This window comes from Chiloscyllium punctatum, chromosome 8 (genome assembly GCF_047496795.1).
Source record: "Chiloscyllium punctatum isolate Juve2018m chromosome 8, sChiPun1.3, whole genome shotgun sequence".
In the NCBI taxonomy this organism is placed as follows: Eukaryota; Metazoa; Chordata; class Chondrichthyes; order Orectolobiformes; family Hemiscylliidae; genus Chiloscyllium; species Chiloscyllium punctatum.
In genome coordinates, this window is record NC_092746.1 from 67,638,118 (window position 1) to 67,664,071 (window position 25,954).

At 40.1% G+C, this 25,954-nt stretch overlaps 1 protein-coding gene across 10 annotated transcripts in view; it reads right to left on the bottom strand.

The window, feature by feature from the left end:
• tbc1d5 (TBC1 domain family, member 5) overlaps positions 1–25,954 on the bottom strand; it is a 511,825-nt gene that overhangs the window by 66,596 nt on the left and 419,275 nt on the right. For 8 of the 10 annotated variants that reach the window (XM_072575721.1, XM_072575718.1, XM_072575711.1 and 5 more), the window contains 2 exons: positions 24,527–24,592; positions 10,963–11,129 (listed from right to left, as the gene is read on the bottom strand). In XM_072575721.1, coding sequence (XP_072431822.1) covers positions 10,963–11,129; positions 24,527–24,592 — 233 coding nt within the window. The remainder of the gene's footprint in view (positions 1–10,962; positions 11,130–24,526; positions 24,593–25,954) is intronic. The other 2 variants (XM_072575720.1, XM_072575719.1) reach the window with 1 other exon arrangement.

The following is a 25,954-nucleotide window of genomic DNA, read 5'->3' on the forward strand; positions in this document are numbered from 1 at the left end:
GAAATGAGATAACAAGAATCCAGAGAAAGTATATTCTTGTCAGGGTGAAAGGGAAGGCTGATAGGTATAGGGAATGCTGGATGACTAAAGAAATTGAGGGTTTGGTTAAGAAAAAGAAGGAAGCATATGTCAGGTACAGACAGGATAGATCGAGTGAATACTTTGAAGAGTATAAAGAAAGTAGGAGTATACTTAAGAAGGAAATGAGGAGGGCAAAACAGGGACATGAGATAGCTTTGGCAAATAGAATTAAGGAGAATCCAAAGGGTATTTACAAATATATTAAGGACAAAAGGGTAACTAGGGAGAGAATAGGGCCCCTCAAAGATCAGCAAGGTGGCCTTTGTGTGGAGCCACAGAAAATGGGGGAGACACTAAATGCATATTTTGCATCAGTATTTACTGTGGAAAAGAATATGGAAGATATAGACTGTAAGGAAATAGATGGTGACATCTTGCAAAATGTCCAGATTACAGAGGAGGAAGTGCTGGATGCCTTGAAACGGTTAAAGGTGGATAAATCCCCAGGAGCTGATCAGGTGTACCCGAGAACTCGGTGGGAAGCTACAGAAGTGATTGCTGGGCCTCTTGCTGAGATATTTGTATCATCGATAGTCACAGGTGAGGTGCCGGAAGACTGGAGGTTGGCAAACGTGGTGCCACTGTTTAAGAAGGGCGGTAAAGACAAGCCAGGGAACTATAGACCGGTGAGCCTGATCTCGGTGGTGGGCAAGTTGTTGGAGGGAATCCTGAAGGACAGGATGTACATGTATTTGGAAAGGCAAGGACTGATCCGGGATAGTCAACATGGCTTTGTGCGTGGGAAATCATGTCTCACAAACCTGATTGAGTTTTTTGAAGAAGTAACAAAGACGATTGATGAAGACAGAGCAGTAGATGTGATCTATATGGACTTCAGTAAGGCGTTCGACAAGGTTCCCCATGGGAGACTGATTAGCAAGGTTAGAACTCATGGAATATAGGGAGAACTAGCCATTTGGATACAGAACTGGCTCAAAGGTAGAAGACAGAAGATGGTGGTGGAGGGTTGTTTTTCAGACTGAAGGCCTGTGACCAGTGGAGTGCCACAAGGATTGGTGCTGGGCCCTCTACCTCTTGTCATTTACATAAATGATTTGGATGCGAGCATAAGAGGTACAGTTAGTAAGTTTGCAGATGACACCAAAATTGGAGATGTAGTGGACAGCGAAGATGGTTACCTCAGATTACAATAGGATCTGGATCAGATGGGCCAATGGGCTGACAAGTGGCAGATGGAGTTTAATTCAGATAAATGTGAGGTGCTGCATTTTGGGAAAGCAAATCTTAGCAGGATTTATACACTTAATGGTAAGGTCCTAGGGAGTGTTGCTGAACAAAGAGACCTTGGACTGCAGGTTAATAGCTCCTTGAAAGTGGAGGCACAGGTAGATAGGATAGTGAAGGCGGCATTTGGTATGCTTTCCTTTATTGGTCAGAGTATTGAGTACCGGAGTTGGGAGGTCATGTTGCTGCTGTACAGGACATTGGTTAGGCCACTGTTGGAATATTGCTTGCAATTCTAGTCTCCTTCCTATCGGAAAGATGTTGTGAAACTTGAAAGGGTTCAGAAAAGATTTACAAGGATGTTGCCATGGGATCTGAGCTACAGGGAGAGGCTGAACAGGCTGGGTCTGTTTTCCCTGGAGCGTCGGAGGCTGAGGGGTGATCTTATAGAGATTTACAAAATTATGAGGGGCATGGATAGGATAAATAGACAAAGTCTTTTCCCTGGGGTCGGGGAGTCCAGAACGAGAGGGTATAGGTTTAGAGTGAGAGGGGAAAGATATAAAAGGGACCTAAGGGGCAACTTTTTCACGCAGAGGGTGGTGCGAGCATGGAATGAGCTGCCAGAGAATTTGGTGGAGGCTGGTACAATTGCAACATTTAAGAAGCATTTGGATGGGTATATGAATAGGAAGAGTTTGGAGGGATATGGGTCGGGCGCTGGCAGGTGGGACTAGATTGGATTGGGATATCTGGTTGGCATGGACGGGTTGGACTGAAGGGTCTGTTTCTATGCTGTACATCTCTTTGACTCTATGGTGACATTCAAAAACTCCTGTCTTACTTCAGGATTATAATGATGTGAGGTGGTTTTCCACTGCAATTGTGGGATTGCTCATCACCTTCTGTACAATAGATACATAAAAATAAATTTAAAGATGGACAATGAATATGGATACAAACAATGAACTCCTTTACTTTGATGAAATCCAAAGACCATCTTGTCACGGATCTCAAAAGTTGTGTGTTTGAAAAGATACCAGAAACATAGACCAGCTTGATACCCTTCAATTGGAACAGGAACATACTGGCAAAAAGAAAATGAAGCAGATTTCATTTCAAATTTTCTTGCCTGATGTTCAAAAGACAATATTAAAATTACATATAATGGATTAGGAGACAAATTTTATTGTGCATTCATTTAGAATATTATATTAACATAGTTGTATAATGTCTAAAACATTCTGGTATGTAAACACTATTTACCAAAAGTAATGCACATCACATTACTTTGTTGACTAATGGAAACAAATGATTTGCCAAGAGGTTTATTAATTAATCACTTCAAACCTTCAGCTCGCCCAATGAGCTTGGAGCGGAAAATCAATTACAGCAGGATTATAATAAAACTGCTGAGGAAAAGACATAATCAAATTTCAAAAGTATACAGATTTATTAGAACAAGCCCCAAAAGTTGCAAGTCCCCAGAAGCACTGTGGAATTGGTGCAGAATACCAAAGAGTCACAGCGACACAGAGCAGAGAACAGGCCCTTTGGCCCAACATGTCTATGCTTTCACAAACCTTTCAAAAATGTCTATGCCAATCAACAAATGCCAAACTACACTAATCCCATTTACCTGCACTTGGTCCCTAGCCAAGTATGCCTGGGACTTTCAGTACTCATCCAGATGCTTTTTAAATGTGGCGAAAGTAATTGCCTCCACCACCTTCTCAGGCAGCATGTTCCATATATCTACCACGGTCTCGGTCAAACCTTTTTTCTCAGATTTCCTCTCAGCCAACTGCTCCTCACCGTAAACTTATGCTCTCTGGTCTTAGACACACCTGCCATGAGGAAGATATTCTCACTATGTACTCTGTCTATGCTGTCAATTCTGCATATCTCGGGGCAACCACGTCCTTCTGATAATGTGGCCAAGAAATACACACAATGTTCCATCTGTGACCTCACCAAACTTTTGTAAAGCTGCAACAAGACTTCCTTAATCCTACATTCCACTCTCTGACTAATAAAGGCATGCATTGCACCTTCAGAGATCTATGGACTTGTACACTAACATCCTTTAGTTCCTCAGTACTCCATAGGTAACTACCATTCATTGTGCTTATCCTTCCCTTATTAGACCTCCCGAAATGCATGACCTCGCACTTATCAGGATTAAATTCCACGTGCCATTGCTCTGCCCAATTCACCAGCTGATCGATATCAGATTATAGCCTGAGACCATCCTCCTAACCATCAACACCTCTCCAAAGCATCTACCAACCTACTAATTAAACCTCTGACATGCACATCTAAGTCATGATTGTGAATAATAAACTGCTAGGTTCCCAGCACCACTCTTTTTGGTACACTGCTGGCCCCGAGCCTCCAATTACAAAAACAACCCTCCACCATCACCCTTTGCCATCTATTTGTAAGCCATTTGGATCCAGTTTGCCAACTTGCCTTCGATTTTATGTAGGTTCTTACCTCTTGGACCAGCCTTTCCTGTGCGACCTGGTCAAAAGCCTTACTGAAGTCCATGTAAACTACATCCACTCCACTGCACTTATCTATATATTCAGTCACCTTTTCAAAAATATCAATTAACTTGTCAGTCAAGACCTCCCTTTAATAAATGCATGCTTACCAATCCCTAGTTTTCCAAGTGTTGATTAATCCTGTCTTCAGAATTTGTTCCAATAATTTCCCAACCAATGACATCAGACTAACTGTCTGTATTTACGTGGCTTATCCCTGCTGCCCTGCATGAACAAGGGAACCACATTAGCTATCCTCTAGTCATCTGGCACTTCACCTTTTCGCCAGCGAAATGTTAAATATCTTTGCCAGGATCCTAACAATCTCCTCCCTTGCCTTCCATGGCAGTCTGGGATATATCTTATCAACCCCTGGGAATTTATGCACCTGTACGCCCCTAAAACATTTAATACCCCTCCTTATTAATTTTAGAATGTTCTAGAACCTCACCATCCTGATATCCCTGGCTACAATCCTCTGTGAATACAAGTGAAAAGAATTCATTTAAGACCTCATCCATGTCCATTGGCTCTACACACAGGTTGCTCCTTTTGTCTTGATTAAGTCCCACTCTTTCCCTGATAATCTTACACTTAACATACTTATAAAAAGCCTTGGGGTTTTCCTTGATTCCATCTGCCAAAGACATTTCACGCCCATCTTTACTCTCCTAATTTACTTTTTAAGCAACCTCTTACGCTTTCTAAATATTTGAATAGCCTCCCCTGTTTTTAATGTGCTGTACCTGACATATGCTTGCTTCTTTATCAAACTCTTGATATTCCTTGACATGCAGGGTTTCCTGGACTTGCTGCACTTGCTCTTTACTATTAGAGGAACATGCTTGCCCTGAATTCTCACTGTACTACTTTTAAAAGACTCTAAATGTAGTCTTCCTGCAAATAGCTGCTCCCAGTCTGTTTGCCAGAATCTGTCGAATGACTTTCAAATCTGCCTTCCTCCAATTCAGAATTGTAATTTCTGCACTATTCTTATCCCTTTCCATAAACACTTTGATTGACAGAGTTATGGTCACTATGCAAAATATTTACCCACTGAAACTTCAAGCACTCGACTGGCTTCTTTCCCCAGGATTAGGTCGAGCACTGCCCCATCGCTCGTACTGGCAGTAAAACTTCTCCTGGATTCACTTAAAGATTCCATCCCATTCACACGAAGGCAATCACAGTTAACATTCATGAAGTTGAAAACCCCTACAACTATAATGCTGTTTCTCACACATTTCTCTGATTTGCCTACATATCGACTCCTTTATCTTCCTCTGACTGTTGGGAGGCCTCAGTATAATCCCAGCAAAGTAATCTAAGGTCTACCCACATGACCTCATTTGAAGACTTTCTGATGCATCCTTCCTCATTACTGAAGTGATGGTTTCCTTTATCAATCATGCAATGCCTCCACCTCTCTTACTTCCTTCCCTTATCCCTGAATCTTCTATAACCTGGACTGCTAAGCTGTCCTTCCTTTAACCATGTCTCAGTGATTGTAACAAGATCATTTTCCTATGTGCTAATCAATGCTCACAGTTCATCCACCTCCTTGCACTAAAATAGACAATTCAGTTTTCTAGACCATCTATATACCTTATCCTGTCCATATCTTCTCCACCTATTGAACTGTCTTAACATTCCTTCGGTATATGACAAGACTTTGCTCTTGACTTTATATCTACTCTGTGCCCTATCTTCCTGACAAGTCAAAGAGATAATTACAATCAACAAGTAGTCTCATCCAACAAATAAAGAATTTCAACTATAATCATAGACTTCTTCACTGCGCAAAAGATAACAGCTGAATGAGGAAAACAAAATCTGGTTCCAGGTCTAAAATATTAATCAACTGAATACATCCATCATAGCAGTCAGCTACCCACAGCTCAATTAGCACACCTTATCAAGTAAATAGCCTGTTCCAAGCTTTCATAGTAACCCTTAATCATGCTGAAAGTGAAACCTAATATTATACTGAACAAATAGTACAAACAATGAGCTGTGATCAAGGGGAAAATAAGAGTTAGCTAAATATTTTCTAGAGTCACTGCATGTCTTTTAGTATTTTATGAATAATAAAGACCATGTAGTGATATACTTTTTCAGCTATAAGTCAATAACTGGTCTATGACATAGTTTATAGGGTGTCCAAAGCAAAAGACAATGCTAATGGGTGGCATGACGGCTCAGTGGCTAGCACAGCTGCCTCAGCAGTGCCAGGAACTTGGGTTCGATTCGACTCTGGGCTATCTGTATGAAGTTTGTATATTCTCCCTGTGTATGTGTGGGTTTCCTCTGGGTGCTCCTGTTTCCTCCCACAGTCCAAAGATGTGCAGGAAAGTTGAATTATCCATGGGAAATACGGGGTAAAAAGGCAAAAGGCGGGGGAATGGTGGTGAGTGTGGGGGTCGGGTCAATGCGGCATGCTCTTCAGAGGGTCAGTGTGGACTTGATGGGTCGATGAAGGGCTTTTGTCCGAAACGTTGATTTCGCTGCTCGTTGGATGCTGCCTGAACTGCTGTGCTCTTCCAGCACCACTAATCCAGTATTTGGTTTTCAGCATCTGCAGTCATTGTTTTTACCTTGATGGGTCAAATAGCCTACTTCCACACCTGTAGGAATTCTACGATAGTACAGCTGGGAGAGAAAAAGATAGAGACAGGTGCTCTTTGTATGTATTAACAACAGAAAATAGGTCACTGTTGAAGAAATCAGAACTGCCAAACATGACACTTTGCTAACAGAGGAGCTGGAGGTAGAGAGGAAAGGCTGTGATCAAAATGGAGGACAGTGTTTGAGGACTTAAATATTTGAATGTTTACTCCTGGAAGGTGTAAAGTGCCTCGTATAAAATTAGGTTTTGTTCCTCCAGCTTGTGTTGGGCTTTGCTGGAATACTACAGCAGGCCTAGCAAAGAAACTTCATGATGACAACAAGAGGGTGTCCTGAAATAATAAGTAACTGGAAGATTGGGTTCAATCTTATGCTTATAGACAGAGAGGAAGTGTTTTGCAAAGAGGCCACCTAATCTGCATTTTATCTCACCAACATTGAGACGACTATATTGTGAACATTGAATGTAGCAAAAGAGATAGAAAAAAAAAGTACAATTAATTGGCTACTTCACCTGGAAGGTGAGTTTTGGGCCCTGGACAATGAATAGGAAGGAAGTAGAAGGGTGAGTGTTCCACCTCTTGTGAGATCATGGGAAGGTGCAATGTGATACAAGAGGGACACTGGTGAAAAGGTGTTAGTGATGGAGGAGTATTCCAGGGTGTCACAGATGGAACAGCTTCTGAGGAATGCAGATAAGGGACACAAGAGAAGATGTGTATGATCATGGTATTCTGCTGGAGGTGACAGAAACGGAGAATGATGACAGAAATCCTCATACCACCGACGCTACTTGAATTGTTGGGTCCTTTTTAGAATTTTTGCTTTTATACAGAATAATTAACAATCCCATTATGTTAAACAAAATTACTTGACAAATGTTCATTGACATTAGGTCAGATAGTTTTCTTAATGGTGAAGTAAGGAATACATAACGAGGCTTAGGTTTATTAGATCATGCAAGAAGCAAATATTCATGTTAGGGTATAATAATCAATCAAGCCTTATGAAAAAAGATCTGCTTTTACTTCCTGTTTAGCAAAAACATCAACATGTGAAAAAGGCTAACAAATCTATTAAAGAAGTTGCTATTTTTTAGTCACAAATATAGACCAAATTTTAAATGTTCAGTTTTTATTTTACAAACAAAGTAAAAAGTTTACTTTTGTACTGAATCATATAATTATTATAACTATCGAAAGATATTTGTGTGATATCAACAGCTGTGACAGTGAATGCAGGTGGCAGCAGTAGGGAGACCCCCTTCATAAAGGTTCCCTTTCCACTGAATGGATTAACTTTCTGTGAAACAGCATGCTCACATTAAAATAGGCGTCTATCTAAACCCTGGACTACACATTGACCCCATCTCAAGGGCCTCAAGAAGTACCATCAATGCCATTTGACTCAGATTCTCAGCATCAGCTGGGAGGACTAAAATCTGCCTTCTTGAAGCAACTAATATTACCAGCATTGAGGCCATGATCATCATAAACCAATTGGCTGGACTGATCAAATGCTTAGGATACTTGAGTTCCGACTCAAGGAAGGTAGTCAAGTGACAGGAGGGCCAAGGAAGCATTTCAAAGACTCCCTGAAGGCTTACCTCAAGAAATGTGAAACAGAGATATGCATAGCAGTCTCTTTCCCAGAAGAAATTGAATTGGAGGTAATTCCTGTATGAAGGGACACAATTCTTTGAGAATACCCTCCTCATTGCGTGATAAGCCCCCAACCCCAGAAATATGTCCTTTAATTAGACCATTTGCTTTTCTCAGTATTAGCTGGTACTTAGTAATTAGGACTCTCCCCTCTGAGCCAGAAGGTTGTGGATTCAGATACCATTTCAGTGGCACAGTTGTTAGCACTGCTGCCTCACAGCACCAGAGATCCGGGTTCAATTCCCGCCTCAGGCGACTGTATGGAATTTGCACATTCGTCCCGTGTCTGCGTGGATTTCCTCCGGGTGCTCCGGTTTCCTCCCACAATCCAAAAATGTGCAGGTTAGGTGAATTGGCCATGCTAAATTGCCTGCAGTGTTAGTGAAGGGGTAAATGTAGGGGAATGGGTCTGGGTGGGTTGCGCTTTGACGGGTCGGTGTGGACTTGTTGGGCCGAAGGGCCTGTTTCCACAGTGTAACTAATCTAATCTAATCTAATACCCAGTGGCAAGAGGAAAAGGAACCGGAGAAAGGAATGCTCACAATCTCAAGGCAAAAGACCAATTCCACCTCCTCAAAAAACCTCCCCTCAAACCTGTGCCGTCTGGTTCTTAACACTCTCACAATTTGTCATAGATTCTCTCTATCTATAAATTAAAAAGTTATTTGCTAATTAAAGGATAAAAAAGAACAGTCATTGAAAAATTCCACAGATGGCTGTAAAAGAGGCTAGCGTATGAATTTTACAATTGTGTGGAGGATAAAGATTCACTTGATTAGAGAAAAAATGATTGAACAGCACAAGTTAAAAAACAACTATTATTCTCATCAGTAAAAAAGCACAGAAACGGGCTACTTGACCCAAGAAATGCCTATGGATATTCTCTAGTCAGACCTTGTTCCATTGCTCCTACTTAAGTTTAGTCAACCTAATTTCTTCTATTCCTTCCTTTCTCATATCTATAGCTAGCCTCCCTCAAATGCATCTCTATTATTTGCTCACATACTCTGTTAGCAATGCACACTGTTTAGTTTGTTCAATTTTCTCTTCATTTCTTCAATTCTAGAATTTACAATAATTTCCTTTTTTAAAATTCATTCATGTGACGTGGGGCATTGGTGGTGGCGCAAGCATATATGACCTGTCACTAACTGTTCTGGTGAAGGATGTAGAGATCTGCGTTCTTGAAATGCCGCTATTTGTTAAATGTCGACAGACCCAACATGCTGTTCGGGAGGGAATTATGGGATTTTAATCCAGTAACACTGAAGGAACAGACATATAATTCCAATTCAGGGTGGTGAGTGGTTTGAAGGGGAACTTGGAAGAATATTGTTTCTATTATCTGCTGCTATTGCCCTTCCATCTGCAAGTCATTGTGGATTTAGAACGTGCTGTCCAAGTAGCCTTAATGAATTTTTTGCAGTGGATCTTGTAAATGGTGCACACTGTTACTACTTCTGATGATGCATCTGGAGTGCTGTTGAAACTGCAATTATGCATGCTTTTAGATAGTGGACAGCCTTTGGGGAATCAGGAGGCGATTTACTCACTATCGGATTCCTAGGCTCTGACTTGCTTTTGTCATCATTGTATTTCTATGGCCAGTCCAGTTCAGTTTCTGGTCACTGCTTACCATCAGGATGCTGAAAGTGGGGGAATGCAGTGACAGCAATACCACTGAATATCAAGGGGAGATAATTAGATTCCTTTACATTGGACATTACCAGGTAAATTCGGTTCTATTATAATGCGTGTTTCTTGAATGTGAATTGGCTATAATACGATTGAAAAAGTTAGGCCATTATTTGTTGAACATGAACTTTCCTTAGCTGTACTGGGGCTATAATGCAATTCCAGTCTCACTGGTTTAAATGGTGCTATTACATGATTTTCTTATAATGTGGGATCACACAGGAACAGAACTATTGCCTTATATCAGAACAGACTGTATTTGTATGGAGTGAATGTCATTTGTCACCTATCAGTCCAAGCCTAAATATTGTCTAAGTCTTTCTGCATTTGTACATAGACTGCTTCAGTATCTGGGGAGTTACAAATTGTGCTGAACATTATACAACCATCAGCAGACATCCCCATTTCCGATCTTTATGACAGAAGGAAGGTCACTGATGAAGCAGCTGAAGAGGTTGGGGCTGGAATACTATCCTGAGGAATCACTGCAGCGATGTCCTGGAGGTCAGATGACTGACCTCCACCAGCCACAACCATCTTACTTTGGGCCAGATGCGACTCTAACCAGCAGGGTAGACAAGTTAGATTTTATTTTGGAACGCTTCATTCTTCAATTCCCAGCTACAATTCTAAGAGTAGTGAGTGCCTCTCATTACTTTTAGTTTTGGAAGTGCAAATTTAACAATAAACATATGGAGGAAATTTTCTTCGTGACAAAATAGAAACTAAAACCTTGATTTATGAGACCAATCCCAAATGACGTCAAAAGAAACTAAGGATTTCATCTGTTTAATTTTACAAATGGATCAATTACTGCTGAGGAGGACGGTTGCAATTCACATGAAAGTATGATTGATACAGGCCATATTCAAAGGAATTGGATTGAAGGGCTTACTTTTTCATCTCTTTATATTAGAGCTTTTTTCCAAGTGCTCAATCAAGAATATTGATGAGTGTAGGCCAACATTATTAAAAGACAAATGGCATGTCATTCTATGATGATGATATAATCCAGCAAAGGCCTGAGAGAATTCCCTAAAATATACATTTAAATAACATGAAGATGAACTTTAAAAGCTTATGGCTCAATAATCTTACCGCTTCTTTGGCATTCACTTAAATGTGAAAATTCCACCTTTTGCTATGAGTGATTACTTGAAAGAACTCACCACGTCCTTTCGTCCACCCATCGATTTGCTGTGCGACCGTGAACGAGAGATTGTATTAAAGAATGAATCCTTTTTTGCAGTGGAAAAGGGAGGTGAAGCTGTGTTATCTTTTGCAGTAGGCAAACTTTCAGTACTTGGCGAGGAACTAACATGAGTGGCACCATGACCTACAACAAATAGTTTAAAAGAACAAAAATTACCAGAGATTCATGATGTGTGCTTCAAAGGTCTTTTTGTCCAGTTCTGCACCAGTATAATACTGTGATATTTATTCACTTCATTTCCCCGACTGTTTACATGAATGATGGAAAACATGTAATAAACATACTTTATAAATATATCTGAATGATTCATAACAGTGAACATTCCAAGGTATGGACTCACCATTTCATAATTTCCAAATGAAATGTATATTCAATTTCATTACAGTTCAAATTATGAAACATTAAGGGTTTCTTCTGTGACAAGTATTGTTATTCTTGACGGCTTATCTCACACTGAGACAAAATTCTTTTAACTACTAGCTACCGATTTCAACAGTTTTTTTTTCATAATTAAAATGTAGAAGTGGCATTTGACAGATTTTCATTATGCTTCAATGTGCAAAATAGATAAGATTCCATTTCTACAATCTAGATTCCTTACATTTATTGTCTATATCCTTCGGTATGTGAAAATGTCTGATTCATAATTGCTGACGTAGCATCATGTGCATTCTACCAGACTCTTTTTAAGTTACCTAAACAACATTTCTAAAAAGTGGCCAAACAGTTACATTGTGTTAGATTACCCTACAATTAGTTGAAACAACAGCCAGAGGTCCAACTCTTGAATTCCTCACAGACAATGTTTCTTCAGATGGTTGCAGACTGAGCTGTTAAACTGTATCACTTTGGGCAATGGATCCCAGCTGAGGAGAGTGTTTCACCAAATATTTTATCTGAACACTGTAAATAATGATCCTGGAATGAGACCTCCCCAGCTTGCTATGACCATGCTCTGGCCAGTTTGAGAGTGGAATTCATGTAATCACAAGTACAATGTAAAATAAATTGTTTTCCAGAGTCAGACAGACCATAAATGGGGTGACAGTATTTCTCCCAAGCCGCTTGACAAGCATTTGCCCTGGCTGAACCTGATCAGCCAAACACCATATGGCAGCACTTTAAATCTAAACTAAAGCTGCTGACATCAGAGGAAAACATGGAGTTCATCTGTAAGGATCTCAAATTTTCTCTGCACAAAATCATGATAAAAATCAATCACAGCCCATAAACCTTCAATGCCTTAACCTACAGGGTCTGCTTATGATTGATGTTTTTATAGACATAAAAAAATTAACTTTTTTGCATGTGTAACTGCGATGTAAAGTAATAGAAATATAATTTTTAATCAAAACTCAAAACGTGGTACCTGCCATTAAATGTAATTGGACAACACTTGCTAAATAATCCCAATGATAAGCAATTTAAGATTGTCAGTCAAGTTCTCAGTGTGGTTCAGTTGTACATACTAGTAGCTACATGTACTAATATACAAACTACTTAATGAATATTTAACTTTTCAAATGCTGTGACTGTATGTTTTAAAAAAGGAATAGCATTTCTTGTCCTCAACACCCAACTGATAAAAATGATTAAAGGTTATAGCCATTTGCTGGTTCGTTCCTCAAAGCAATATGTTGACTAGTCAGAGGCAATCTTTCTAGTTTAAATTTAAACAGTCTTAGCTGTTAATTGTCAGTCATCATCTATCCAGTGCATGGCCTATAGAACACCTCTACCAGAGTACACTTTCTAACCAATAAATATTTTTCTCAGAATACAAAGATTGTTGCCTTTTACACTGGTATTTCTTGCGAATATCTTGATGAGGGTAAGACAAAAACATTTCAAAAAACATATTTTTCTTCAGCTCAAATATTTTATTACCAAATGTTGATTTGTTCAAACACAATTTTGTTTGAACACTGTCTCTTGAAATGCTCAAAATGAACATCAATATGGATATACTGTATGATCATTCAGTCCAAAATTTCTAATGCAACTAAAGAAAACTTTAAACTTTGTTCATGTTCTAATTCAGTGACATGGAATTTCCTGAATGGGCAATTAACAAATAATGGCCGCTGTCGATGAAGCGTTCCAGATATTCAAAAAATACTTCTTGCATTGCAGAATGTATAAGCAGAGCACTTCTTGCAGGCAGTAAGAAAAGTTAAAATTGAAAAAATGTTTTGTTTTAAACAGTCTCCTTTAATTCCAGATAAAATGGAGTAGTTTGAAGTGGCGGGTGGGACCTCCCGTGAAATCAAGTCAAAGACGAGTGCATGAACCCTGGCTGCTGAGAGGGAAGGGGGCCCCAGTTGAAATTTAACCAATAAACAGAACGCTGCTGAAGATGGATTCTTATTTTGAAGAAACAAAGATCGTGAAGTGTTAGATGCCAGGAATCTTCAGAGGGTATCTCAATGTTGAAAGTTCATTTAATTATGCCCAGGAAGTTGAGTGAAAGGACATTGTCTAAAAGGACAATGGAAGATTCAGCCCAAGAGTGAAACATATGACCAAGGAGAAGGAGTAAGTCATTCAGCCCCTCTGCCACTCAATAAAATCAAAGATTTACAACTGTAATATCAAATCTGCATTATCACTTATCCTTACTACTTTTTCTGCACCTTTCTTAACAAGAATCTATCACTGGCTTAAAGGTATCGAAGAACTTTGATTCTATCATTTTTCGGGAAACACTTGATGATTCCCCAGTCTGCAGAGATTGTCTTATGACCATTGGCTGAATGGGTTTGGACTCTACTCATTGGAGTTAAGAAGAATGAGAGATAATCTCATTAAAACAAACAGGATTCTTAAGAGCCTTGACAGGATAAATAATGAGAGGATGCTTCCCCTCATGGGACAGTCCAGGCACAGTCTCAGAATAAAGGGGTACCAATTCAAGACTGAGATGTGAAGGAATTTCTTCTCTTACAGGGTTGATGGTCTTTGGAACTCCATGTCACGGAGAACTGTGGGGACAGAATCCTTCTGTATATTTAAGGCTGAGATAAATTGATTTTTGATCAGTAGGGAAAGATCAAGAGAAAATGCAAGAAAGTGGATGTGAAGAATGCCATTGGGTCAGTCATGATCCCATTGAATGGCAGAACAGGCTCGAGGGGCCAAGTGGCCTACTCCTGTTCCTATTTCTTGTATTAAATCTGTAAGAAAAAATTATTTGCCTCATCTCTGATTTTAAATGGGCAACTTGCTATTTTTAAACAGTGATTCTCTAGTTCTAGATTGTAAGAGAAAACATCTTCTTCACATCTATCTTGCAAAGACTTGTCAGGACCTCCCTCTGCCCTTTAATACACCATCCTGTTGTCTGGCTAACATCTCTGTCTCAGGTTGCTGCAGTATTCCAGCAAAACTCAGCACCTTGGGAACCTGCAGTCTTCTGGACTCGAAATCAGGTTCAATACCTTTAGGACTTGAACTCTCCCATGTACTTACTCCAACCCCCATACGTCAGGGTTTGTTATCACATAGTTTGCTACGTCAGCCACTGTTACCCACTAACGGTCACCATTAATAGCTATTCACTCTCCTAGCCAGATCGTTATCCACTCCTTTGTCTGTCCAACTGTCCTTCTCTCTCTTTGCACTCTAGTCCTCACCCATTGTTTACTCCTTAGCCCCTCTCACCACCCTACCTTTTGCAAACTGACATGTTCTGAGCTACCATCGCTCTGAAGAAGAGTCACTCAACCTGAAACTTTAACTCTGATTTCTCCCCACAGATGCTGCCTGACCTGCTGAACTTTTCCAATATTTTCTGATTTTATTCCTCAGGACCTTAATATGTTTCATTCAACTTGCCTTTTACTCTTCTAACTTCCAACAGAGTAAGCCTAGCCTCTCCAATTTTTCCTATAAGACAACTTACTCATTTCCAGTATTAGACTGGTCACTCTTCTCTGAGCTGCTTTCAATGCATTTACATCCTGCCTAAATACTGAGCACTCCAGATTCAGTCTCACTGATGCCCTGTAAAATTGAAGGATATATTCCCTGTTTTTGCGTTCAATTCCCCTCAGTTAAATAAGAACTTCTTTAAGCTTTCGTAATTACTTGCTGTACCTATACTAACCTTCTCTCATTTACGCCTGAATTGCTCTGCACCTCAGAGCTTTGCAATTTTTCACCATTCAGCAAATGTGCTATTTCTTTATTCTTCCTGCCAAAAAGGACAATTTCACATTTTCCCACATTACACTCCATTTGTCACAGTTTTTCCCACTCACTAAAATTACAATTTTGACCTTAACTGGTTTTCGTAATTTACTTTCTTACCTACCTTTGCGTCATCAGCAAATAATACCTTGGATGAAAGGGCAGAAGGTATGTACATAAATTGCAAACAGTTGAAGTTCCAATACTGATCCTGCTGTTACATCATTCTGTATATCTTCCAACCTGAATGACCATCCTCTGTTAGCCAGCCAATCTTCTACTATTGTCAACATGCTACCCCCAAACAATGAGATTTATTTTCTGTAATAACCTTGATATGGACACTTTATTAAATGCCTTCTGGAAATCTAAGTACAATACCGGTTTCCCTTATCCACATAGAATCATAGAAAAATAGAAAATAGGAGGAGTAGGCCATTTGGTCCTTTGAGCCTATGGTGGCATTCAATGTGATCATCTTTGACCATCCAGCTCAGTCCTCTGATCGTGCTTTATCCCCTATTTTTTGTTTCCTTTTGCCCAAGCATGTGTTATCTCCTCAAATAACTTCAATAGTTTGGTCAAATATGACTTCCCTTTTTCTAAACTACCTTTTATCGGAGATATCCAATTTGACCCCATGAACTTTGTAACCTTTAACTTACTAACTATATCTCCTATGTTCACATTCAAATTATTGATATAAATAGCAAAAAGCAGTGGAATCAGCATCGATCATTATAGCACTCCACTGATCACATGTCTCCAGTCTGAAAAGCAACCCTCCACCACCACCCTCTGTCTTCTATCCTCAGGCCAGTTCTGTATCCAAATAGCTGGTTCTCCCTGTATTCCATGTGATGCAACCTTGTTAACCAGTCTACCATGAGAAACCTTGTCAAATGCCTTACTGAAGTTCATGTAGATCATGTTCACCGCTCTGCCCTTATCAATTCTCTTGGTTACTTCTTCAAAAAACTCAAATCAAGTTTGTGCATGAGAAGTCTTTTTCTCACTAAGCCATGTTGACTTTCCCTAATCAGCCCTTGCCTTTCTAAATACATGTGCTTCAGGATTCCCTCCAACAACTTGCCCACCACCGATGTCAGGTTCACTGGTCTATAGTTCCATGGATTTTCCATACCACCTTTCTTAAATAGTGATTGTGAAAGTGGAGTCGTGGTTAGATAGGATAGTGAAGACATTGTTGATATGTTTGCCTTTATTGGTCAATGCATTGAGAATAGGAGTAGAGAGGTCATATTACGGCTGTACAATTCATTGGTTTGGCCACTTTTTAATTCTGCATGCATGATTAGATATAGGTCTCCGTCCTATAGAAGGATATTGTGAAATTTGAAAGGGTTTAGAAAAGATTTATGAAGATGTTGCCAGGGTTGGAGGATTTGAGCTTTAGGAGTGTCGGTAACCCTATAGAAGTGTATAAAATCATTAAGGGCATGGATAGGGTAAGTAGGCAAGGTCTTTTCCCTGGGGTCGGGGCATCCAAAACTAGAGGACATAGGTTTAAGGTGAGAGGGAAAAGATATAAAAGGAACTTAAGGGACTTTTTCACGCAGAGGGTGGTGCGTGAATGAATGAGCTGCCAGAGAAAGTGGTGGAGGTTGGTACAATTACAACATTTAAAAGGCCCTGGATGGGTATATGAACAGGAAGGGTTCAGAGTATACTGGCCAAATGCTGGCAAATAGGGCTAGATTTATATAGGATATCTGGTCAGCACGGACACGTTGGACCGAAGGGCCGGTTTCTGTGCTGTATATATCTCTGACTTTAAAGGACATACAATTTTGTTTGCAATAATACAAAATAATGTGCAACCTTATATTGATTAACTTGTCATAATTTCATTTACAACAGTGTAACTTGGCTGTGTGCAAACTGACTTCTGTGTTTAGTGACAAAATAAACTTTAAGCTAAAAATATTTGTCAAGTAACTATGCTGCAAAAGAATTTGAAGTGAGTGAGAAACTGATCCAAGAATGTAAGAAGATTTCCACGAACAAAGCATATTGTACCTATTCTTGGCCTCAGTAAGGGGATTACATTGTGGGATCAACGGGCATATATTTACAGAGAAAAAGACCATAAGATACAGTCGGTTCTGCTATAAAGCATGTTGCTTCAACCAAATTGGCTTTAATGCGATTGACAGTTATTTGTAAAATGTGAACTTTCCTTACTTGTATTGGTTATAAAGCAATTCCAGCCCCATTAGTTTAAAAGGCGCAGCTATTGTGTAATTTTCTTATAACACGAGATCAAACGAGAACAGAACTATTGCTTTATATCAGCACTGACTACATACGAGCTGAATTAGGACATTTGGCCCAGTGAGTCTGTCCACTGATCCATCATGGCTGATATGTTTCTCAAACCCAATCTCCTCTTTTCTCCCTGTAACTCTTGATCCTCTCACCAATCAAGAATCTATTTCTCTGTCTTCAATATACTCAATCACTTGGCTTTCACAGCCTTCTGTGGCAATGAGTTCTGCAAGTTCACCACTCTCTGGCTGAAGAAAGTTCTTCTCATTTTGGTTCTGAAGGGTTGTTCCTTCACCCTGAGTCTGTGCCCTCGGGTGGTGGTCTCTCCTACTATTGGAAATATCTTGTCCATGTCCACCCTAACCAGCCCCTCAGTATTGTGCAAATTTCAATGAGATCCCCCCCTCATTCTTCTAAACTCCAAAGAGACCCAGAGGTCTCATCTGCTCCTCATATGACAAGCCCTTCATGCCCCAGATCACTCTCAAAAACTTCCTTTGGAACACCTCCAATGCTCGGACATTCTTCTTTAGATGCAGGACCCAAAACTGCTAATAATATTCTAAATGCGGTCTGACTAGAGCCTTATACAGCCTCAGCAGCACAGCCATGCTCTTGTATTCTAGCAGTCCTGGAAAGGAAGCTAACAGTGCATTTGTCTTCATATCTGCTGCCTGGACCTCCATGTTAACTTATGAGAATCCTAAACTATGACTCCCACGTCCTTCTGTGCTTCAGATTTACAAAACCTTTCATATTTAGAAAATTGTGTAAACCTTTATTCTTCTTATCAAAGTGCATAACATCACACTTTCCCACAATGTTTTCCATCTGCCACTTTTTTGTCCACTCTCCTAGCCTGTACCAATCCTTCTGCAGCCTCCCCATTTCCTCAACACTGCCTGTTCCCCAACTAATCTTTCTGTTGTCTGCAAAATTAGCAACTGTGCCCGCAATTCCTTCATTGAGATCGTTAATTTTTAATGTGAACAGTTGTGGTCCCAACACTGACCCCTGTGGAACTCCACTAGTCCTGAGAAAGATCCCTTTATCCTCACTCACTGCCTTCTGCCAGTCAGCTAATTCTTTATCCATGCCAGTACCTTGCCCTCTTAACTTGTTTATCAGCCTCCTGTGTGGCTCCTTGTTAAAGGCCTTCTAGAAATCCAAATGGATCATGTCCACTGGCTCTCTTTTGTCTTGTCTAACTTGCACACTGCCTCCTTGAAGAATTATAACATAGCTGTCAGGCATGACCTCCCAAAGCCATGCTGAATCAGTTCTATTTTACTAAGTACTTCCAGGTACTCTGTAATCTCAGCATTAATAATGTAAAATCTTACCAATGACTGAGGTTAGGTTAATTTCCTGGCTTCTGCCTCCCTTCCTTCTTAAACAGGGGATAGCATTAGTCATTTTCCAATCCGTCCTGAGACCCCACCCTGACTCCAATGATTTCTGAAAGATCACTACCAATATCTCCATAATCTTGTCAGCTGTCTCCTTCAGAACTCTGGGGTGCAGTCCATCTGGTCCAGGTGATATATCCACTTTCAGACCTTTTAGCTTCTCCAGCACCTTCTCCTTAATGCTGGCCACTGCACTCATTGCTGCCGACTCTCTTGAAGTTTTGGTATGCTGCTGGTATCTACCACTGTGAAAACTGATGCAAAATATCTATTGCTTTCCTTCACCATTTCTTTGTGCTCCATGACTACTTCTCTAGCCTAAGTTTCTAGCAGTCCAATGTCCACTCTTGTGTCTCTCTTACCTTTCACATAACACCAAAGAAAACTCTTGCAATCTTCTTATATAGCTAGCTTACTCTCATATTTCATCTTATCTTTGCTTATTATTTCAATTATTTTCTGCTGGTTTTTAAAGGCTTCCCAATCCTCTAACTTCCCACTAATCTTCACCACATGTTATGCTTTTCCTTTTATTTGAATGCTGTCCTTAGTATGCTTTTGGTTCTTTAGGGTGAATTTCTGCTGTGCCTCCTGAATTACTCCCAGAAACTCCTGCCATTGCTGCTCCACCGATTTCTCTCCTCGACTTCTCATCCAATCAGCTCTGGCCAGCTCCTTCCTCATGTCTTAGGGGTTACTTTTACTCAGTTGCAATATAACAACATCTCAACAAGCTTCTCCCCCTTAAACTACAAGATCGATTCTCTCATATTATGGTTACTGGCCCCTTTACCTTAATGTCTTTCTTACATGCCTTTTGCATCTTCTGATTTAATTTCTTTCCCACATCCTGACTAAGGAACGGCCTGGTGAAGTGTTTTTGCCCAAAATATCAACTCTCCTGCTCCTTGGATGCTGCCTGACTTCTTATGATTTTCCGTCATCATATTTTTCGACTGACTCTCCAGCATCTGCAGTCCTCACTTTCTTCTAGAAGATTATTTTGTTTAAGTCAAATAAGTTGACTCATTAATGTTGAGAAACATGCTGCATTTTATATTATTATGTAAAGATGAGTTGGACTGATTAAGAGCCCATACCCAACTGAGATTCCACATAGTTTTGTGCAGAGGGTGCTGCGTACTGTATATTCAATGAGCTACCAGTGGAAGTGGTGAAGGTGAGAACAATTACAACATTTAAACAACATTTGGACAGGTACATCGATAGGGAAGGTTTAGAAGCATATGGGCCAAATGCAGGGAAATAGGACAAGGTCAGTTTAGGAAACCTGGTCGGCATGGTTGCATTGGATCAAGGAGCCTGTTTCTGTGCTATATGACTCTATAACACCTTCAGGAGGGCAACTAAGGACTAGCAATAAATGCTGGCCAAGCTAGTGATGCCCGCATCCGAGTAACTGAAAATGAAATTACCCAAGAAAACCTAGCATCCTCCCTACTGGAAAGTTCCCTCCTGCCCTCATTTTGGGCACTCCATCGTCCTGCTGGGGCCAACCTGACGGCTCCAGTGAGCCCCATCCACACTCACCTCCATCTGATGTCTCTTTCATTGTGGCTGAGTTCAGTGCAAAGGGAGGTGGAGATGTTTTAATCAAGGTTTATGCAAGAAGTATACTCTCTAGAATGAGAGGAAAGGGAGAGAAGAGGGACCATTCAAGTAGAGTGAGGAAATAGGAATGTAGTTGTGGTAGGGTACCGTATTATTAGGGTGATAGATATCACTTTCTGCAGCTGTGAGCAGGAATCCTGAAAGCTGCCTGTTTGATGCCGGGGTTAAGGACATGTCCTCAGGACTGCAGCAGAACTTGGAGGGGAGAAGGGAAAGGATCCTGTAGTTGCAATACACATTGGCACCAATGAAATTGGCAGGGTTAGAAAGGAGATTTGGCTGAAATGTTTTGAACAGTTAGGAGCTAGGTTAAAATGCAGAAGCTCCAAGGCAATATTCGCATGATTGCTCCTTGAGTCATAGGGAAACTGGCATCAGGTAAATAATATCAAGGAGTTAAATATATGACTTAAAGATTGGTGTGGGCAGAATGGGGTTCCGTTCTTGGGGAACTGGCACCAGTACTGGGGTAGAAGGGAGCTGTTCTTATGGGATGGGCTTCAACTTGAACTATGCTGGGAGTAGTGACCTAGCAAATCAAATAACCAGGACTGCGGCGATATCCATAAACTAACTGTATATCTGTGTGTGTGTAAATACTGGCTTACAAAGGATGATGATATGGCATTACACGGAGACTTTTTGGAGAGTGGAACAGAATATACAAACAAAGAAAAAACCAATAGTGAACAGGGTCAAAATGAGATATTAAAGGGTTAATTTGTTCTGCTGGCTTGCAAGAAATTGGATGTCCCAAGGGTAGGGTGGTATGCATTACAGGTAGAACGTAAGGAACTTACATTCCCATCTCTTGCCATTAAGAACCATTTGCATGGTCATTTCCTAGTTATTCAGAGTAAAGGAATTACATTATCGTCCCCTATTCAGAATCAATAAGAATATTGCAATTAAAATTCTGACTACTCTCTGCAGTTAAAAAAATGATTCACAACAGATCTGGCCATTAAGGGATGATTTACATTACATTGTTTCTGGAAATGATGTGATCTCTACATTGTGTTGAGTGGTATGTGACTGTGCTGGAATGGCTGGGGGTCTTCTTTTGGGCGTTACTGACTGTAATGTGAAACTCTTGTACCATACAAAGGAAGGACTGTTTCTTTTGTTCAAAGAAATCTTTGACATGGCTCCACAAGCCCTGCAAAGTGTCTTAAGGGTTCCTTCAGAAAGCTCGTACTTGCTTCATAAAATTTTGGTTGTTCACAAAAGTTGGCGTGTTGCAGTTACATAAAGTGTGTAAGAATCTCAAGAAAAAGAACTTAACAAAAATGCAAAAAGATATAAACAGACAAAATTAATGGCTTCACGTCAGCTCTGATAAACAGTCATCTAGACTCCTAATTTTAGCTTGTTGTCTCTCCACAGATGCTGTCTGACCCACAGTGATTCCAGCCTCTGCAATAATTTGCTCCTACCTGTTTGCAAAATTAATGGCTCTTTACTATAATATGTGTAGTGTTTGGAACAAAATAAATAAATTAATAGCACAAATACAAGTTAACAGGTATGATCTTATCACCATACAGAGACATGATTACATCTTGCAGTCACAATAGAGGTGTTAAGTATTAATTAAATGGAGAAAGATCGCAGAAAGTTATAAAACAGATAGACTGGGCAGTTCTCACTCATGAATTGCAAAGAACTAGCATCTAAGTTCAGAGGGTATTGCGAAGGCAAATGAAACATTGGCTTATATTTCAAAGGGAATATAATATAAAAGTAGGTAGGCTTTGCTAAAACTATACAAGACACTAGTTCGAATACTACGTATAGATAAGTGTGAAGTTTTGGATTTAGGAAAGTCAAATCAAAGTAGGAGCTTCATGGTGAATGGTAGGGCCTTAAGGAGTGTAGTGGAAAAGAGGGATCTTGGAGTTCAGGTTCACAGTTCTCTGAAAGTGGAATCACAAGTAGATAGGGCAGTGAAGGCAGCTTTTGGCATACTGGCCTTCATCAGTCAGGGTATTGTGTATAGAAGTTGACAAGATACGTTGCAGTTATACAGGACGTTAGTGAGGCCGCACTTTTGTTCAGTTTTGGTCAGCTTGTTTTAGGAAGGGTGTTAGTAAACTGGAAAGAGTGCAGAAGAAATTTACAAGGATGTTGCCTGGACTCCATGGCTTGAGTTATACGGAGAGGTTGGACAAGCTAGGACAATTTTCTTTAGAGTGTAGGAGACTGAGGGGCTCCTAATAGAGGTGTATAAGATCATGAGAAGCATACATAGGGTGAACGTACTCAGTCTTTTTCAAGGATTAGAGGGCACCAGTTTAAGATTAGAGGGAAAAGAATAAAAGGGAACCTGAGGGGCAACTTTTTTTTTTACACAGAGGGTAGTATGCATAAGGAATGAGCTCCCAGCGGAAGTGGTTGAGGCAGGTCCATCAACAACATTTAAAAGGCATTTGGACAAATACATAGATCGGAAAGGTTTAGAAGGATATGGGCCAAGTGCAGGGAAATGGGGTTAGCGTGGGTGAACATATTGGTTGACATGGACTAGTTTGGGCCAAAAGAACTGTCTCATGTTGAAGGGTTCTATGACTCTACAACTAGAATACTGTGAACAGTTTTGGGCTCCTTATCTAGGCAAGATATAGTGAAATTGTAAGTCCAGAGAAATTTCACTTGGCTGATAGCAATTATGGAGGGATTGCTTTTTGAGAAGTGGATGAACAAGTTGGGCTGTACCCACTTGAATTTAGAAGAATTAGAAGTGACATTATTGAAATAGGCAATATTTTTAGGGGACTTGACAGGGAGGATGTGGAAAGGTTGCTTCCCCTTGTGAGAGAATCCAGCACCAGGGGACACAATGTCAGAGCAAGGGACTGTCCGGTCAGAACAGAGATGAGGAGGAAATTCTTCTCCGAGGATAGTTAATCTGTGGAATTCTTTACCTCAGAGGACTGTTGAGGCTGTGTCATTAAGTCCATTCAAGGTTGGGAGAGACAGATTTTTAATCTGTAAGGGAATCAAAGGTTAAAGGAAAAAGGCAGGAAAGAAGAGTTGAGGATTATCAGATTAGCCATGATCTCATTGAATAGTGGAGCAGGTTTGATGGGCTGAGTGGCCTACTTTGCTTCTCGGTCTTATGGTTCTACGGCTGTAGCAGTCCTAGCAGTGGTGACAGATCTCAGTGGTTGGTCGATTCTAAAGGCAGGGCATCCTGCCTTAGTGGATCAGAAATCACAGCCACAGGCAATTAACTATGTGTGACTGTAAAATCAGATCCAATTAACCATGAATGACTGTAAAACCAGGGCCAATTCAGGCTGGATTTCATCTGACTTTCCAGCTGTCAATCACCACCGAGAGAATCAGGTCCTTGATTTGTGCGAATGTTAATCAGCACATTATTTCCTCCATGTAAATGGTACACTTGGAGCCATTTTAATGTGCCCTTTTGGAATTATGAAATGTGTCATAATGCATACAGTACAAGTATCTCTTCATCAACAGTGGGCACATGTGAAACTTGAATTAATGGTAACTTTTGAGCATATCTGTGTTAATGCTGTAATAACGATACACATGTTCATATACATGGAGAAAATTGATGGCAAAACTTTCAAATAACCGTTCGTTCTGCACCTTTATGGCAAAATTGGAATAAAGCTCTTACTTTTGTGCACATTTCTTCATCTGCACACGTAGCACTGTAACTGCACTCTTTTAAGGAAGATATTCTTACATACAGACTTATAACAATAAAAGGGAAAACATGCATGCTCCAGATTCAATTTGTCAGTTAAGCATGCAAACGATCACAGCAAGGCAGACAGTTTCATGAAATTGATTAACTATTTGAACGACATTGCCCCACAGTGGCGAGAACCTGACAATGGATCACAGTAGCTAGAAATGAATATGATATCAAGGCAACAAGGAAACAAATCAAAACAATGCTTCAACGAGCACAAGCAAATGCTACTACAACAGCTGACTAAAAAAGCAAGTTACTACAGTGAATGTTACCTGGGAGCTCAGTAATTGTCTCGACATGGATACAAGCCTTAGCATCATCTCCTGTAACTACCTGTCCTAGTAAATAAAAAAAGTTATTTGCATAGGCAGGACTAATTGTTTTATGCCACTAAGTTTTGCCCTTTTTAAAAAATGTACTTTGATTCTTGTATAATAAATTCAAAGGGAATAAAATCTGAAGCTGCTTTTGTTAAAGTGCAGAACACTAATAATCTACAATAAGTAAATAAATCTAAGCAACATATCAACTACGTATGAGAAAAACATGAAACATGTTAGTTTAGCAAGTTTTTGATTTTCTTCTTGTAATCTTGGTGAGCTTTAACAGTGTCTCTCTGTAGGGACAACAAATTTGAACCCAGTCCAGTCTTGAAATGAGTCACACACAAGCATACTTTCTAGAAGGGAAAGCTAGTGTGATCAGGTATGAGAACTGTATTAGCTACTCTAATCAAAACTTAGTCAGCCTAAGAATGGTTCTCCTCCAATTCTATATAAATTGAGATAATCTAACTTGAGAGTTCAGGGATCAAACACGGTCTGCATAGTATATCATATTATAGCTGACCTGTTGCTATTAAGTCACTGCAGGTCATTCTGAAGGGTGAAAGGAGAACAGCAAGAGGTTGTGAACCATGACATAGTATCAATACCTAGGTAAAAAGACGAATGCGGTCCCACAGCAGAATATTGTGAACAAGGAAATAAATTGGAAATATAAAAAAAGTAGGCCTTGGAAGCTGGTCATTTCAGGATTATTTTCATCATCATGAGCTAGTGAAATGAGGAATAGGAGAACAGACCAAATGAATGTGTGGCTAGTGGGATGGTGCAGGAGGCAGGGATTGAGACTTTTGAGGCATCAGGACCAATGGGGAAGATGCACAAGCTGGACAGGTCGCACCCCCAACAGCATTGGAACCAATTTCTTCAGAGAGGCATTCACTGGGACAGTGGAGGAGGTCAAAGTAGAATGACCGAGGAATGGGAATCTCAACAGACAAACACAAATGAGGGAAATAAAGATAAAAATGAAAGAAAAGTAGAAAGCAGAAGAGGAAGCAAGGGCTAACATCAAATTGAGCTGGAGTACCAAACAAATGTGTAAAAATACTAAAAAGGACGGTGTAAAAGGTATATGTCTGAATGCAAGGAGCACTGATGGTAAGATAGGTGAATGAACAGCATAACGATAGGGTATACTATGGTTGCAATTAAAGTGGCATGGCCGCACGGTGCTCAAGGCTGGGAAGTGAACATCCAATGGTATTTGGGATGGTATTGTCAGTAGATGATTAGATTAGTTCTTAGGTGGAGCTAAGATGCAACAGGGAGCCAACACTTGTGGGAGCTACCGAAAGGATACAAACAATAGCGTTGAAGTAGGTTATAGCATTAAATAGGAAATTTAAGATGCAG